Source organism: Hyperolius riggenbachi, chromosome 3 (assembly GCF_040937935.1).
Source record: "Hyperolius riggenbachi isolate aHypRig1 chromosome 3, aHypRig1.pri, whole genome shotgun sequence".
NCBI lineage: Eukaryota > Metazoa > Chordata > Amphibia > Anura > Hyperoliidae > Hyperolius > Hyperolius riggenbachi.
Window position 1 is genome coordinate 224,094,651 of NC_090648.1, and position 19,150 is coordinate 224,113,800.

The window sequence follows — 19,150 nt, forward strand, 5'->3', positions numbered from 1 at the left end:
ACTATGGCAAACAATTGTAAAATTTAAAATATGTGCAAACATAGACAAATAAGAAGTACGTGTTTTCCAGAGTAAAATGAGCCATAAATTGCTTTTCTCCTATGTTGCTGTCACTTGCAGTAGGTAATAGAAATCTGACAGAAGCGACAGGTTTTGGACTAGTCCATCTCTTCATAGGGAATTCTCAGGGATTTATTTATTTTCAAAAGCACTTAGTGAATGACAGTTTCTCTGTCCAACTGCCAAAAAAACTTTGTAGCGAGCAGGGAAGCTGGCCAGAATCTTTGTATAAATCCTTTTTAGGGAATATCTTTATTAAGAATAAAAGCCTTGCTGAGAATCCCCTATGAAGATATGGACTAAACCGAAACCTGTCGCTTTTATCAGATTTCTACTACTTACTGTAAGTGACAGCAACATAGGAGAAAAGTCATTTATGGCTCATTTTATTCTGGAAAAAAACGTGTTTCTTATTTGTCTATGCACATATTTTACAATTTTTCGACATAGTGTCCCTTTAAAGGGAACCTAAACTGAGAAGGATATGGACTTTTCTTTTTAAAATAATACCAGTTGCCTGGCTCTCCTGCTGATCCTGTGTCTCTAATACTTTTAGCCACAGCCCCTCAACAAGCATGCAGATCAGGTGCTCTGACTGAAGTCAGACTGGATTAGCTGCATGCTTGTTTCAAGTGTGTGATTCAGTCACTGCTGCAGCCATAGGTCATGCAGGCAGGCCCCAGCCAAGGTACTATCATGCCCAACAAAGAGCATAGAAACATGCATGTGCATGCATGGTTCAGTTTTCATCATGGAGGTGATTCTCTGCTCATTGCAGTCCCATCATGGGTCAGGCAGGATCTGATGTTCTAAGCTGAAGGGTTGGTTGCTTCTTCGTAAATCAGCTCAATATTAAAGTTTTTAATATGCATTACAATGGAAAAAGTAGAGTGTGTGTGCGCATGCGTGCATGCATGCTTGCGTGCGTCAGTTCAACAGTTTATCTTGAAATTCACAAGAAGAATGCCCATGGTAAATCTGTGGTTTTGGTTTATATTAGGGTATTGTATGCAGATAATAGTTTTGAGTCTGATTTAAATTGAATGATGTCCATTATGTTTAAGGGGAAAAGTAGATTTAGGATCTGCGCTATTCTATGGATTCTTGTGCTTTGTGTTTTTTTTTGTTTTATTTTTCAACAAATCATGTGTTATATTTTAATACTATGCACAGACTTACTCATTGCAGTGCAGTATGAGCATAACGCTGGTTATAATTCTAAATGGCAATGTATCTTCTGTCTGAAAAATGTGTGTAGCAATGTGTTGTGATGTGTACTGCAATGGAGTAAGTGAGAATGACCCCTTTCAAAACAAAGGGTCCAGATAGTGTCATAAGCCACCAATAGTAATGAGCTACGCAATTCTGATTCACTATTTCGAATTAAACAGAGCCTTTACACATTTGGGACTACAGCAGAGGTGGTTAACTAGCTCCTTGTTACCACCTCTGGCCACTGCGCTCCATGTCGGTTGCACATCACTCTAATACTTTCTTATTTCTGGCTTTGAAGGAGGAAGTATCAAAGTGATGTAATGTCACGTGGATTGCAGCAACCCCCCAAGTCAAAATACATGTTCTTTTAAATTTTGAGTCATTTTGATTAACTTTCTGATGATGGACCACTGTATCATTTTTCATCCTTTGAAAATCAAATTTTTAGCAGACGTATGTTGTCACTATGATCCTCACTGAAACGAATCATCAATTATATCTCAGAAAACACTTATGCGCCTATATGTACCATCAAATATACATTCTTTTATTCAAAATCATAAATACAAAGGCATGAATCCCCTATAAAACCAGATAAAATGACCTATGAATGCAAAAAACACTAACCAACTCTCTCAGTGCCACCGCCCTATGGCACACTGCCTGGCACACACCACAACAGGTACCTATAGCTTGATTCGCTGAGTAATAATAGTTTTGTGGAAACTGGGTCCTGTAGCTGTTCATTCAGCGCTGCAGTAATTTTAGGAGCCATGGATTTGGAGTCCGACGGTCTCTCTCAGACATCTTCGAAAATTCGTGTGAAAACGGCCGTGCTAACAGTTAGCACTCTTTTTTGAATCAAGCCCTTGGTCTTCCTTTCCTGTGGCGGTCTGCATGTGAGCCAGTTTCTTTGTAGCGTTTGATGGTTTTTGAGACTGCACTTGGGGACACTGTCAAAGTTTTCCCAATTTTTCGGACTGACTGACCTTCATTTCTTAAAGTAATGATGGCCACTAATTTTTCTTTACTTAGCTGCTTTTTTCTTGCCATAATATAAATTCTAACAGTCTATTCAGTAGGACTATCAGCTGTGTATCCACCTGACTTTTCCACAACGCAACTGATGGTCCCATCCCCATTTATAAGCCAAGAAATCCCACTTATTAAACCTGACAGGGCACACCTGTGAAGTGAAAACCATTTCAGGTGACTACCTCTTGAAGCTCATCAAGATAATGCCAAGAGTGTGCAAAGCAGTAATCAAAGCAAAAGGTGGTTACTTTAAAGACCCTAGAATATGACATATTTTCAGTTGTTTCACACTTTTTGGTTATGTACTATACTTCCACATGCGTGAATTCATAGTTTGCCTTCAGTGTGAATCTAAAATGTTCATAGTCATGACAATAAAGAAAACTCTTTGAATGAGGTCACGCACGCACGCACGCACGCACGCACGCACACACACACACACACACACACACACACACACACACACACACACACACACACACACACACACACACACACACACACACACACACACACACACACACACACACACGCACAAACACACACACACACACACACACTTCTCATTAATGCAATTATCTAATCAACCTATCACATGGCAGTTGCCTCAATGCATTTAGGGGTGTGGTCCTGGTCAAGACAATCTCCTGAACTCCAAACAGAATGTCAGAATGGGAAAGAGAGGTGATTTAAGCAATTTTGAGTGTGGCATGGATGTTGGTGCCAGATGGGCCAGTCTGAGTATTTCACAATTTGCTCAGTTACTGGGATTTTCACGCACAACCATTTCTAGGGTATATACTGGTCCTGCTACATAATCTACATGGATCAGTGCGGTCCCAACAAGTAAATACAAAAATGTAAACACCTAAAGGGGGCCCTACATGCTTCTCCCACAACTGTGGCTTCATCAGGGGTATAAAGTAAAACAAAGTGTTCAGTGCATGGATAAATACATTACAATTTAATTAACTTTTGTCAGCCAAGCAGCATGGCTCCAAGGCTTACTAGTGTTATACCGCATTTAGTTATAACTTGGTCCATGTATTTTTTGATATATGAAGTTAGATTTTATGTTTTCTGACATGCAAATGCAAATTCTTGTGCTTCTATTGATTTGAGCTTGATATAATGAACAACTCTTTTATGCCTTGTCTTTTTCTGACAAGCTTAAATGGCTCAGTCCAGAGGCTTCCCGTATTCCTCCTTGCTCCCACTGTTGCCAAACGCGAATCCTGAAACATATCTGACTAGAGCTTGTTGGATATGTTATTGTGGCTGCGCTCCTCTTCATGCACTAACATGACCATACTGCACTTGCATGAGTACAGCCGTGCCTTCTCAGTAAGCCGAAGTCACTCGCCAAGCAGTGGTTCCATGCTACTTGCGCAGGTGCAGTACAGCCACGCTTGTTCATGAAGAGAAGCATGGCTGGGATCTTGAGAGGGTCTAGCAGCTGCAATGGTCTGAAGGAGGATGTGGGTAGCCTCTGGAGGACCCTTCTAAGGTAAGTATCTCTTAGGTAAGCCTTGGGTTCTCTTTAACTATATTGAATGCATAATTCTATTCTGAGATGAAGTACATGCTGTTTTGCAGGCCAACGTCTCTTGCATGGGAAGTAAAGAAAATGTCACCTGGACGACATGTCTTGCCCAGCCCATCATCTGACAGAGTCAGTTCAACGTCCAATGCAAGGAGGGCGCTTAACTTTGGGTATGATGATAATGGGGCTCTAACTGCGCAGTTTAGATAACACCTTTTTGTCTGATGCATTTGTGTTATATGATTTTACATGTTAGATGGTCTTATGTGTCACTCAAACCAAGACAACTCAGGAATTTAAACTAAGATCTGTGTAGGCTAGCAAGCATAACAGATGGGGCTGTTTAAAGTGCTTATGTGGAAATATTTAATATAACCAAATAAGAATCTATTAAAAAATATGTAATCTGAGTTTCCTATAATGTTTTCGAAAGCCTGGAAGAACAACCCAAAATTTCTTAAAGGACACATCCGAGGACTTTGGAAATAAAAAAAATCCACTTACCTGGGGCTGCCTACATGCCGCCACATTCTGTGCCCACGCCGCAGCTCTGCTCTACGCTGGTGTTCCTGGGTCCTCTCTGCCACAGGATTCCTACTGCGTCTGCGTGAGCGGCTCTGAGTCGCGCTGATGTCCTCTGGACTGTACAGCGCAGGCGCAGAACTACTGCGTCTGCCCTGTACAGTCCAAACGACTTCAGCGCGACCAGTGATCCGCACGCTGGAGCACAGAGGATGCCAAAGCGGAAGCCGACCTGGCGGGGTCTGCTTCTCCACCACAGGGGACCGGGAGCTGCGGCGAGGGCACAGGACAGATGCCAGGGGCTGGAAGAAGCCCCAGGTAAGTGGATTTTTTATTTAAAATTTCCTCAGACCACTACTTTAAAGTGATTGTCTGGCCCAAAAAAAAATTTACTTCATCCTGTGCCCTCGTAGTCACTCACTGCTTCTCCGGTCCCCTCCGCCAGCTAGTTTTGGGCCGCATTGCGTACATTTTTACGCATTACCGCAGGTGCCGGAACATTAACACATACGTGTTTACGCGTTACTGGTTCAACGTGTACATTTTTACGCGTTGAACCACTAACGTGTAAAAATATATGTGTTAATGTTCCTGCACCAGCGGTAATGCGTAAAAATGTATGCAATGCGGCCCGCCGAGCCCGAGGTCGGCAAACACAAAACTAGCTGGCGGAAGGGGACCAGAGCAGCAGTGAGTGATTACAAAGACACAGGATGGCTGCATGGGGCTGGTAGAAGCCCCAGGTAAAAGAACCTTTTTTTTTTTTCTTTTGGCCGGACAATCCCTTTAACCTATTTTGGTTCCTGGACGTAGTTTCTACGTCCAGGAACCATGCGCGCTCCCGCGGCCGATCGCGCGCGTGCACGCGCACTCCCGGCCGCGGATTGGGTAGCCAGGGAATCAATGTATCGGGCTATGGTGCCCGATCATTGATTCCTCTCCCCCGCTGAAAAAGCGACAGCTTCTCTCGGAAGCTGCGCCTTTTCTGGCCGTTCCCTCTCCGATGAGTCACTCTAAGCGTGTGTTACGCTTAGAGTGACGTCATGTAAACAAACTCATGGCCTCCATCTTGTGGCCAAAAAGTAATACTACACCTGTAAGAAAAAAAAATACAAATTAACACACATTTACATTATAAATCTATTGTTTACCTCCCACCTTCCCAAAACTACCCAAATAAAATGTTTACTATAAAAAAAAACAAAAAACATTACAATAAATAAAAAAAAACATGTAAATATTTACCTAAGGGTCTAAACTTTTTAAATATCAATGTAAAGATAAAATATTTCTATATTTTTTTTATTTTAAACTTGTAAATAGTGATAGATGCAAAATGGAAAAAATGCACCTTTATTTCCAAATAAAATATTGTCGCCATACATTGTGATAGGGACATAATTTTAACGGTGTAATAACCGGGACATATAGGCAAATACAATACGTGAGTTTTAATTATGGAGGCATGTATTATTTTAAAACTATAATGGCTAAAAACTGAGAAATAATGAATTTTTCCATTTTTTTTCTTATTCTTCCTGTTAAAATGCATTTACAGTAAAGTGTCTCTTAGCAAAATGTACCCCCCAAAGAAAGCCTAATTGGTGGCAGAAAAAACAAGATATAGATCAGTGCATTGTGATAAGTAGTGATAAAGTTATAGGCTAAGGAATGGGAGGTGAACATTTCTCACGTGAAAATGACGGAACCTGAATGGGTTACATTATTGAACAGTTAGACAAAAATGTTTGCATTAGATGCCGTTTACTTACTACAAACTGTACAGTATACGGCTCATACTTATTTTAATATTCTCTGCCCAGTCCCATCATGTCATTTTTTGAAAATGCCCAATCATATTCTGCTTTTTGAAGCAAAAGTCTCACCCCTCTGCAACCAGTGTTATTTTTCTGATCATGTGATTCTTCACTGAATTGCAGCCATCGGCAAGATGTCTTTACATATAAAGTTTGTCTTGAAGCTGCACAGATTTTCTAACACCAAAAATAACAGTTATTTATTACCGCTATAACACCACAAATTTACATAACTTTTCTAAAAGCAGACCAGTTTTAAATGTAGTGCTGTTCATACCCAACATCAATACCCCAAATGTTCTTTGATCACTGCCACATTGACAGGTTACTAAAGATCTACTGCATTTTACAAAACGTTTAATGATTGTTCCAAGCTATAATGCAGACCGGTGCTGTGTCACAGGTGATAGAGGTAATCATTGCAAGGTCACTGAATGCTGAGGGATCACTGGTGGCCCACAGAAGTCTGACTGACCACCTCTGTGTTACAGGAAATGGAGTAATGTCTGCTTTGAGGGCTGGTGCACACCAGAGCGGTTCTGAAGCGTTTTTTAAAACGCTTGCAGGGGGAAAAAGGCTTGGCTAATGAAAGTGAATGGGATGGTGCACACCAGAGCAGTTTGTTTTGTCCACAAATGCAAACTCGGGGGCTGCAGCATTTTTTAGATTTCTGAGGCGTTTCTGCCTCCATGTTAAAGTATAGGAAAGTGGAAACCCACTTTGAATAACATTAGATCAGCGGTTTTCCAGGTGTTTTTGTTACAGAAGCTGTTCAGTAACAGCTTTACTGTAACAATATTTTAAATATGCTACACAAAAACACTCCAAAAAATGCTAGGCATGTTTACAAAGCATGCCTAGAATCGCTCTGAAATCTGCTTTAAAAACCTCTAGCATTTTGCAGATCTGCTAGAGGTTTTTTGTGTGCACTGGCCTTTTCGATATTTCATATGCAAAAGGTAATGCTAGATCACTACCAACGTAGCTGGTGCAGAGTAGAATGTGAAACCCTGGGTGAGATTTTATCAGTTTCAGTAAGTGGCCTAGTTCAATGTCACCCAGTACCTTCTTAACCCCAAATTGTATACTACCTCAGCAGCAACAGGCATATAAATGTGCAGTTCCTGGACTGCCAACTGGTCACTGTATTCTGTATCCTTATTTCATCTGTGCTGCCCTTCCTGCACCAAGCAGATGCTCAAGGGGAACAGTCAATATCCCTAAAGTGACAGTGATCCCAGGACAAAAAAGCCTAGCAAGAGGGTGCGATCTATCTTTTATTTATTTATTATTATTATTTTTTTGCACACCCATATACAGATATATCCAGTATACTATGTTAATCGTTGTGGACTATCCTGAGGGGGACAACTTATCTGCAGTTTATCCTTAACTTGCCCTGGGTAATCTCCTTGTTTTTTTCTGTCCTTGTTATACAGCTCAGATGTCTGCCCTTCCTCTCCCCTATCCCAGACAAGCCCAGCCATTGCATACCTGCTATACCCTCACTGTTGACACACAGCTCTCTTGTCTGTCCTCTGCTGAATGGTGCTGTGATCACATCCCAGCCATTACCAATATTAATAAATAAAAGGAGAAGACTTAATTTTTATTATAGTCTTATCTATTCATGGTTTCCTGCAGGCCATCAGATCTATGAAAGTCTAGGTGTCTGGGTACCATTTTATTTTAAACAGTAGTTGAAAGTATGAGTAGTGCACTGTGTACCCATGTTTATCTCATTATGTCACGCGTCAGTTCAGATGCACTTTAGTAACCGGCTTAGTGCACAGCAATTGTATAGAGAATTTACTACAGCCCCACCCATGTGCCTATGAAATAAAATAATAATAGTATTGACAAAATACGCCTAAAAGGGTTGTCTCTATTGTATTGAACTTTCTGAAAGGGTTTACCAAGCTACAATGAAATCCACTGACATGAAGTGTCATTGGATTGGGCATAAAATAATAATAATAAAAAAGCATAATCTACAATTTTTGTCGTAAATGGTTACTATACAAATACTGTAAACTTCATTTGACTTTCCAGGGGACCTTCACTCAATATGACACCTGGGCGTCTGACTCCATCAGGTGTCAGCTGGGCTGATAAAGTGAAAGCCAGCCATGGGAAATCTACAAGCAATCAAGTTACGGACATAGTGCATTCATGTCCGTCTACGCCAATCCAGAAAGCTGTTCACGAAAATGGTAAAAATACCTTTATATATAAATACAGCAGCAAAAAGTGTGTACAGTATAAAGATATATTTTCTATTTCCTAGTAGGGGAGCTTTCACACCGTAGTCACATGGTACCTGTGTTGGGCTGCACTGCAGTGCCAACCACAATGAATGACACTGAATAGGATGGTGCTACAGACTCAAATGCAGGCAGCAGTGCTTTTTCAGAACGAATTGCAAGTGTTAATGGCAAACCCTACTATGTATGTACTGTAAGTCTGAAATCCTTGTGCATCACACACTAAACACCTTGGTGTAAGCCACACAGCAACATGTTAAAGTGGGATTGTCCGCCTCAAAATCTAATTCCATTTAAACACTGCACTGTGTTTGTAATGCTGTCAGGAATCTCACCCTGTGTTGCAAGCACTCCAATCTATTCAGAAATGTCTCTGCTGTAATTATCTTATCTCAGTCAGCCAGACTCTATTCTTTCACCAAAGACAGTAAGAGAGGGAAGCTTGTCATCTCCCCTCCCTCATTCCTTCTCCTCAGTGATTGGGCTGAGAACTGTTCATTGTGACAGGCTGAGGCTAAAACCTGATCCTGTGCTCACACGTGTTTACAAGCAAGCCAGAGATGACGGTGCAGATTGGAGGAGAAAAGTAAGGGAGGAAATGACATGAGGATTTTGCTTCAGTCTATGGGAAAAAGAGATGGAGACTACCAGGAACAGAATTCGCTTCATTTACTATATAAAGGTAACTGATTTCAAATGTGGACAGTACAATACATCGGTTATGTAATTAGATCAAGTATTTAGCTACTTATATATGGTTTTTTTTCCCTCTGGCATAGTATGACCTATCCTACTGCTTTAAATAAGATCCTATTTATAAAATGGGGTCCGTTCACTGTCAGTTTTTGATAGCAGCTAAACAGACAAAAAAAAATCTGTTTTCCTGTCCTCTCTGACACATTATATCGCATCTGACATTTTCTCACTCAGGACATGCTCTTATAATATCTCATTTGGACTATTGTAAAATACTACTCTGGGGACTACCAACTAACAGACTGGCACCGCTCCAATCTGTGCTGAAATCGGCTGCTCATCTCATTCATCTTTCTTCTTGCGCTTCCTCTGCTGCTTCTCTCTGTCAAGCCCCTCATTGGCTGCCAATTATCCAGAGAATCCAGTTCTTCAAAAAGCACTCTGCCTCAAACAGCCCTCAGTTTTGTAGTGTTGCTTCACAGAGTTTTGTCACATCTCATGTTTATATCAACTCTAACTTCTATCTACCGTATTAGAATGTCTTATAAAGTATTCCCCCTTAAGTTGGGGGAGTTAATGTTAGATCTAGGTAGTTAAATAATGATTACATTTTAAACATGTTATGAATGTTGATATCTAAAGCTCATGTCCATCCCCTCTCATTCTGGTGACATGGTGGTGAGGGGAAGAGGTTGTCATGTCTTTGTCAGTTGCAGGGTGAGTCTGGTCTGTCAGTCTGCCAGTAAGCTTTTCATTGTAAAAAAGAGGTACAGTATGGGGCAGCATCCAGACGGATGTCAATACTGGTGTGAGGAGGAACAGGAAGGTGTGCATGGGGGCATGTCATGTGACCATTGCAGGTAAGCAGCCTGTAGGTTGGTGTGCAGTTTGGGGGTTGATTTCCCCTCTTAGTGTTAGGCAATGAAGATGTGTACGTTGGATAGTAAATTATTTTTCCACATGGGTTTGTAAAAAAAAAAAATGGTTAAAGCCCAATTTGGCTTCATCGATTTTATGAGACAATTGGCAGGATATTGTTAGTGATGAAAATTGTTAAGATATGGTTATCATTTGCACTGTCTAATTAGCGGAAAACATTAGTATTGGCTAAGTAAATTTGTTAAAATTATTTTACATTTTGTAACTATTTTGTCAATCCAAGGCTGTATTTATCTTAGGACATTAGATGCTTTTTTAACTCTTGATTTTTGTCACAATTCAGAGCAAGCACTTTCCTGATCCCATTCTGTATGCAGTTCTTTAATTATATCCAAAGTAAGAGTATACCACTCCAGATTGCTTATTGGATACACATTGGCTTTGTGTGTCAATGGAGACATTGTAAACATAGTAGTCTTGCTCTCCGTACTCTTTTCACTTTAGTTGAAAAGCCCTTACAAACCACTTCCTTCTCTTCCTCTAGCATTCTGTTTTCTCCTAGTAATAAATCTATCAGTGAGGACTAGGAAGTGGAGTGGACAGAATCCAGATGGGAACACTAGTTCTGTGTCTTTGTTTTTGTATGTAAAGAAATAAAATTGGAAGTGTATATGAAATGTCATTGGGGAATAAGTGCTGAGATCACAAACCCCAGGTTATAGTATTACTCAGTGTCTGCTTTATTGGTTTATAGATGACAGTCTGAGATCCTCAGGATCCCAGAATATGTAGTCAGTTTGTCCCTTTGCCAGCAGCTGATGGTTTCAGGAAAACAGGAAGAAAGATGACTTTTCTTTTTACTGTTTTATAAGAGAATATATAAAGATTTAAAGGCACATATTTTTCCCCCACAGATGTTCTTGATGGAAGAAAAGAGCTGTGAGCAAAATATGCTATCAAGTAAATTGCTGTGTCTTAAGACTCTAAAGGAATTTTCACAGTTACTCTTGCACACATTCTAGGTCCATGGCAGTTTGTTTGCAATTTCATTACTCCAGTAGTATCACATAGCCATAGTGTTAGGCAAGGTTCCCAATTGAGCCGAACCTCCAAAGAACAGCTGGAGCATGAAATGTAGTGTCTGCTCCGATGTTACGTTGTGATCTGGTTGGTTCTCTAAACAGATGCGTTTCCACCATAGGCTATATGGAGAACACATCCACTCTTTGGGAAATATTGCATTCCGCTTATCTGTTCCAGACTGACAAATGTGAAGTAATCATGTTTATAAAAATAGGATCGTATTTATAAAATAGGATCCGTTCACTGTTCATTTTCCATTGCAGGTAAGGAGACAGAAAAAGGTCTTAAGCCATGCTTAAAAATACTTGCACTGTTTTTAGTTAAACTGTCAATATTCATTTAGAAATAATTTAGTCAGTGTTTGCCCATTGTAAAATCATTCCTCTCCCTGATTTTACAATGTGAAATTTATCACATGTAGCAACAGCTGTAGTATTGGCAGGTGCAGCTCTGCAGAATATTTAGTTTTCAGAATTCCGAAGCCAGTGAAAATAAAGCATGGTCTCCTAGAATTCTCTGGGTGGAGAATTCAACATAGCTAAACAACCTAGGCTAAGCATCACTGGGAGGTCGGGGCTACAGACCAATATATAGATATAGGAAGTGTTTCTGATGCGGAAACCAGAAAAGTAACTGTAAAAGTGGGTGTCCTGAATAATTTACTGCATTTTACTATATGTCACTATGGTGCACCTTCAAACTCCCTGTGGGCTTCATGTACTCTTTTGCATTTTTGCAGTTACAGAAGGCAAAATATTTCTACATGACTTCTCAGCAGTTCTCATTTGCTTCACCCGTTTCATAGATGTCTCTACTGTACTTTACAGAATAGAAAAGCCACGGTGAGAGATCTTCGTGGGCTTTTCAATTATGGTGGCAGGGGCAGACCTGAAAATACAGCCAGTGATTATTTTGTTTTTGTTGTTTTTTACTGGAATGCTAAGCGTGTTTGTATGTGGAGTGATTAAACATCTGCAAATAAAATGTTTAAAATTTTAGTCAGAATTGATTGGACATTTTGTCTAATAGGCCTTGTGCACACTCTGTGCTGGAAAGCTAGAAAGTGTACATCAACCTGGTATGTGTAATTGGCATTGTGTGTCTTTTGTAGATCGGCTGGATGGGGAAGGCTGGGAGACTGTGCAGCGTGGAAGGCCAGTCCGCTCCAGGTCTTCAGCTATGACAAGTATGCCGGCTTTTCCTCCAGCTGCAGAACCTCCACAGAGAGATGACAGTGACAAAGAAAACATCTGTTCTAAGTCTCCAAAGGACACCACAGAAGAGACTCCACAGAAGTCACAACACCCACCTGTACTCGTAGAACCTCCTCCTAAAGAACTGCTATGCCCATGTGAAATTCCTCTTACAGAAATCACCCAGGTAGGAATAGTAACAGCTGTATGCATTGATTTTCAAACTATTCATATCAAACTTCGGCCCACCAAAACTTTATAGGATGTTATTTGAAGTTATGACCTGTGAATTCTGCCACAGTTCTATTAGGCAGACACTATGCTGAGCACAAAAACAGTCTTTTGAGTAATATCTACATATTCAAAGCATACCACAGCTCTGAATTTGCTGCACTAGTAAAATATAAATCTATGGCAAGTGACGTAATACAGACGTAAATATGATTTCGTGCACATTTTTGAACATTTTAAATATTTTTATAAATGATAAAAAAAAATCTTAATACTTCACCTTAGCTTCCCTTGGCTAGAGATATTTGGATGCATCTCGCATACACCTGTGCCAGCAAGGCGTCTTACAAAACACATGCCGGCACTGTGTGGAAACAGGCCCTAAAGCAAACATTACACTGTACTGTGAGCAAAGCTCACTGACTGCTGTACCTTTTGAAGTGAGACATAGTCTGGGACTTTCACCACTGAACAGCATAAGCTGCTTGAGTTGTAGTTTTCAGACATTTTCCATGCACAGATTACTCGTGTAGCAATGGCTGGGCACTAGCTCTTATGTTAAAATAAGCAGGTGCATAGTATGACGTAATCACATTGTATTCTTAAGTGACGAAAGTGGAAGATTTACTTTAGGCACAAGTGCCTCATTTTTGAGTATGCATGTTAGCTTCTTTCATAGTACGGTAAGTTATATGTGATTACGAATGTGCTTGCTGTTTAGTATGCTTTCACTGTGGCCCAAGAGGTACATAGTTAAAATAGGTTATACTGGGCCAATGTGTAACCAAGTCTTTCTCTGGGTCTGCACTGTGAAGAAAACACTTGTTAGTGGATGGAAAGTGTGGGCCTGGCAACAGCAAGCTATTTGCGCAGAAGAGCTCCCAGCTGGATAACAACAGCAGTGGAAATTTCCTCTATGAATGATGGACACAGTGCGCAGCCAAAAATTTGTTAGGTTTTAATTTGGCAGCAGATTGCTAAAGAATAAACTGATAGGGAACAAGCCATTAATTTTGCTGAAGTTGGCTGAAGCCTAGGAGCAAAGCTGTACAGTAGGCAGTGTGGGGTAATTGCAAGAAGAGAAGCTGGGTCATGCAGCCAGCAGTCATATTCAGACTGATGGGAGGCTCAGGTGAGATCATGTCACCTGGCTTTGGAGTCTGTTACATGTCTGTTAAATACATTAGAGGAACTGTAGTAAAAATAACCTAATGAATAAAACTGCTTATATTTTGCAATATTTGTAAATTATTTAGCCAGCATTTACAGATATAAGTAATAATGAGAGCAAAGTGAGCTGCACTTCCATATGTTTCAGCTAATGCTCCCAATACATTAAAGCGCCATAATAGATGCCTTAAAAGGTCAAAGGGGATGAACTTCCTCTTTTAACATTGGGGTCCTTCCTTTCTGTCACTCACGGCCAAAAGAAGTCCTACTGTTGCTTTGTTTTGTCATGCAGGTTTCATTAAAAGTAGCCTCTGATTATGTACTTTTTCACTGTATGCTCTTTACTCACGTTTACTTTGGGGATATTTTATATTGACCCTGTAGTGACTGGGATACTGAGACTGCCATATTTATCTCCATTTATACAATCACATTTGCCTGGCTGTCCTGTTGATCCGGTGTGTATTACTTGAAGCCACTGTACCCAGAAGAAATTTGCAGTTCAGTTGCTCTGACAAAAGCGTGACTACAATAACTGTTTGATTCTGACACTACTGAAGCCAAGAACATCAAATGGACGACAAGACAGATGGCATTGATTGAAAAGGAAATAAATATGGCAGCCTCCACATCTCTCTCCCCACAGGATTACTTAAAAGTGAATAGGCAACAATATGTCTATAAAGTGCAGGTACTATAGGACACACGTTTTCAGGTAATGGGAACTTAGCCATGCCCCTTGTCTGCACACCACACAACTATGTGACAAATGGAAAGATGTAGTTATTGCCACATGGGTACCTAGTAATATCTGTCACTATTACAGGTTGTTGCATGCATGGTTATGTGTGTAAGAGGTTAACATTGGTTTGCATCTAATTTCAAATGATGCACATATTTTGTGACATCATCCCATCTGCTTGATAACTTTATGTGGGCAAGGTGGGCAGATATATCAAATCAGTACAAGGAAAATTGGTACAGAACTGATGCAGTTCGCTAGTGTGACCACTTAGAATACTTGATCTAGGAAGCTGTTCCACTTTTGCATCAGTCCTGCTCCTATTTTCCTTATGCTGGATTGGATACATTTGCCCCTGAATCATTATGGACATATGTCAGTAGTTTTGTGCTATAAACGTATAATTTGTTGGACACAGTCACATCTTGTTGTTACTTCTGGTGAGGAGTGGTGTTAATTGTGTGCTGTAGATACTGCTTGGCAGTGACAGCATTAATGTCTGCACACAATGTATAATTGAACTGATTACTGTGTGGTAAAGTTGTCACAAGGCGTTCACAGACTAAATACACTTCAGTGGATGGCGGAATGATTTATAATGGCTTAAGATGTTCTTTCATGTCTGTTGCCCTGTCCATGGTACTGATAAAGCACAGTTGTACTTTCAAATGTTATACATTGAATTGCACTTTAAGAGCCTCTGAAGCGAGTCTTAAATCATGTTATTACTGTAAAGCACTATAGATAATGCTAAACCGCCGCACCCCCGTGGCAAAACGAGGGGTTTATACCTCCCAAATCCCCTCTGCAAAATCCACGACTTTCTTGGTCGTGGACTTTGCTGCTCATGGAGGCAGAGCTTTGAGCTGCAGCTCTGCCTCCATGCGTGTCAATCGCCGCACGGATCTCCACCTCTTCCCCGCCCATCTCTGTGAAGGCAGATTGAGACAGACGGAGAGAGGCAGCGATCAGCGGGGATTGATGCGCTAAGAGGCAGAGCTACAGCGCTAAACTCTGCCTCATCAGGAAGCGGTCCCCCGAGTTTGCCGAAGGGATTTGGGGGGTATAAACCCCTTGTTTTGCCGCGGGGATGCTGCGGTTTTAGCACTATCTACACTCGCTTCAGAGTCTCTTTAAACAAAAATAAATACAGCTAACGTTTACTAAAATAAAAATATGATGTGTTCATTGATGTGTTCTTAACTCAATCCCACAGTCAAAGGGAAATTTTCCTTTCTTTAGTAAACTTCCTTATACATAGAGCCATGTTGCCCAATCCTTTTTTTCAACTTGACCTAGGGTGGGGGATGTTAGTGTGATCTTTTAGGGGCTAGAGACTAGACCGTGAGTGAAGAGCTAGAGAAGTTGGGGGGGGGGGCTTGTTGGGTGTTGAAATACCATAGTGTCCCTTCTCAAAAACGCACATTTTAAGTGGGACAGGGTATCACTCCAAAATCTACACCTCTCACCCCCACCAACGCAGAGTGATTCTCAGATTCCATTCACAGCGCCCCCCTACCCCCCATAGCAAACTGTTGATTGACTTCCCTAGACCAGTTAGACATCTGTAAATACATGGAAATTTGGATTATGTGGATGAATACTTTTACAGCCTGTTGTACTGGAATTATTTACGGTACTTTTAAACAATGCACATTGCTTGGCTGTCCTCCTGATCCTCTATTTCTAATGCGGTTAGCCATAGAGCATGAACATATATGTTTGATTGAAGTCTGACTAGATTAGCTGCATGCTTGTTTCAGTTGTGTGATCAAGACACTACTGATGCTAAAGAGATCAGCAAGATGTCAAGCAACTGGTATTGTCTAAAAGGAAACCAATATAGCAGCCGTTATATCTCTGTCACTTCAGGTGTCCTTCAATCATTTTGCAGACAAAAGTGTCCGCCCCTCCCCCAACCTTGGGAAATGTAGTTAAGTGGTGATCTGCAACTTGACTCACATGAACGAAACTGCAGTGAATATAGGACTGGTGTTAGCCATAAAACCAGGGGCCTAATTCAGTTTTGTGGCTCGTAAACAATACTCCTCTGGCACTGTTCTGTTTGTCTAGGAAGGGGGGGTTCCTAAGCTAGGAGATCATCTTTTGGCTCCCTAGCGTTCCACAATTGGGAAAAATGCACAGATGTGTGGCTGCAAAACTACACTGGCCCTGGCTATGCAGCTGTGATTAGGCTGCAGTTCTGCAGAGCTTTTCTGAGGTCCTGGACTGCAGATCCCAGCAAATAGCCATAGATTGAATGCCCTATGCAGCACCCTCCCCCTGTTAAATAGGTACAGACTAACCAGCAAGCTCATGGGGAACCTGAACTCATTGGATTGTGTAAGGGGCTACAATGGTCCTAAAAGCCCCCTTACTAAAATGCTAAGAAAAATAAAAGTTTGCTTTCCTAAAACAGAAAGAATTTGCAATAATTCAGGTTGGGGTGAGCTTGAGATGTCTCCCAGAGCAACACTGCTGAATATATGCAAATTAACCATTGTTACCCTTAACCACTTGAGGACCACAGTCTTTTCGCCCTATAACCAGTTCGGCCTATCTGGACGAGCTTCCTCGTCCAGATAGGCACTGCTGCTGCCGCCGCCTCGTGCGCACGATTGGGCGCGCCCCCGCGCACGCTCCCGCTGCCCGCCGCTAGCCCCCCGATCAGTGAATGGGAATATAATTCCCATTCACCGATCTATCTTCCCCGCAGAAATACCGCTGCTTTCTCTCCAGAGAGCGCGGTGTTTCTGCCCCCAGGAAACATCTCCCCTGCTTTTAAGTTCCTGGATGCGAGATCGTTCGCATCCAGGACTTTTTTTCACTGTGGCCATCTTGTGGCCAAATAGTAAACTGCACCACAATACATTTTTAATTAAAAAAAAATATTATTTTAAATTTAAAATTAACAGTTTCCCTCCCACACCAAAAAATACCCACAAACACTTTTTTTATTAAAAATAAAAATAAAAAATACAATTAAAAAAAAAAAAAAAAAAACAACATAAATCGTTACCCAAGGGTCTGAACTTTTTAAATATGCATGTCAAGAGAATATGTTATTATATTATTTAAAATTATAAGCTTATAAATAGTGATGGACGCAAATTGAAAAAATGCACCTTTATTTCTAAATGAAATATCGGCACCATAAATTGTGATAGGGACATCGTTTAAACGGTGTAATAACCGGGTCAGATGGGCAAATAAAATACATGAGTTTTAATTACGGTAGCGTATATTAATTTCAAACTATAATGGCCAAAAAATGAGAAATAATGAATTTTTTTCATTTCTTTCTTAATCTTCCTGTTAAAATAGATTTAGAAAAAAATAATTCTTAGCAAAATTTAGCACCCAAAGAAAGCCTAATTAGTGGCGGAAAAAACAAGATATAGATCAATTCATTGTGATAAGTAGCAATAAAGTTATAGGCGAATGAATGGGAGGTGAACGTTGCTCGGATGCATGAGATTTTCGGACTGCGGTGCTGAACCGGTTAAGGACCAGAGCCTTTTTTTCCATTCAGACCACTGCAGCTTTCACGGTTTATTGCTCGCTCATACAACCTACCACCTAAATGAATTTTACCTCCTTTTCTTGTCACTAATACAGCTTTCTTTTGGTGCTATTTGATTGCTCCTGCGATTTTTACTTTTTATTATATTCATCAAAAAAGACATGAATTTTGTCAAAAAAATGACTTTTTTAACTTTCTGTGCTGACATTTTTCAAATAACGTTAAATTTCCTATACATTTGAGCGCGAAAGTCATTCTGCTACATGTCTTTGATTAAAAAAAAAACATTCAGTGTATGTATATTGGATTGGGTAAAAGTTATAGCGTTTACAAACTATGGTGCCAAAAGTGAATTTTCCCATTTTGACGCATCTCTGCCTTTTCTAACCACCTGTCATGTTTCATGAGGTGCTAAAATTCCAGGATAGTATAAATACCCCCCAAATGACCCCATTTTGGAAAGAAGACATCCCAAAGTATTCAGTGAGAGGCATGGTGAGTTCATAGATTTTATTTTTTGTCACAAGTTAGCGGAAAATGACACTTTATGACAAAAAAAAAAGTTTCCATTTCTTCTAACTTGCGACAAAAAAAAAAAATGAAATCTGCCACGGACTCACTATGCTCCTCTCTGAATACCTTGAAGTGTCTACTTTCCGAAATGGGGTCATTTGTGGGGTGTGTTCACTGTCCTGGCATTTTGGGGGGTGCCTAATTGTAAGTACCCCTGTAAAGCCTAAAGATGCTCATTGGACTTTGGGCCCCTTAGCGCAGTTAGGCTGCAAAAAAAGTGCCACACGTGGTATTGCCGTACTCAGGAGAAGTAGTATAATGTGTTTTGGGGAGTATTTTTACACATACCCATGCTGGGTGGGAGAAATAGCTCTGTAAATGACAATTTTTTGATTATTTTTACACACAATTGTCCATTTACAGAGATATTTCTCCCACTCAGCATGGGTATGTGTAAAAATACACCCCAAAACACATTATACTACTTCTCCTGAGTACGGCGATACCACATGTGTGGCACTTTTTTGCACCCTAACTGCGCTAAGGGGCCCAAAGTCCAATGAGTACCTTTAGGATTTCACAGGTCATTTTACGACATTTGGTTTCAAGACTACTCCTCACGGTTTAGGGCCCCTAAAATGCCAGGGCAGTATAGGAACCCCAC

General features: G+C 40.6%; 1 protein-coding gene across 3 annotated transcripts in view; it reads left to right on the forward strand.

The window, feature by feature from the left end:
• SCAPER (S-phase cyclin A associated protein in the ER) overlaps positions 1-19,150 on the forward strand; it is a 325,634-nt gene that overhangs the window by 59,342 nt on the left and 247,142 nt on the right. For all 3 annotated transcript variants that reach the window (XM_068275840.1, XM_068275842.1, XM_068275841.1), the window contains exons 6-8: positions 3,907-4,023; positions 8,245-8,405; positions 12,226-12,494. In XM_068275840.1, the coding sequence (XP_068131941.1) occupies positions 3,907-4,023; positions 8,245-8,405; positions 12,226-12,494 (547 nt within the window). The remainder of the gene's footprint in view (positions 1-3,906; positions 4,024-8,244; positions 8,406-12,225; positions 12,495-19,150) is intronic.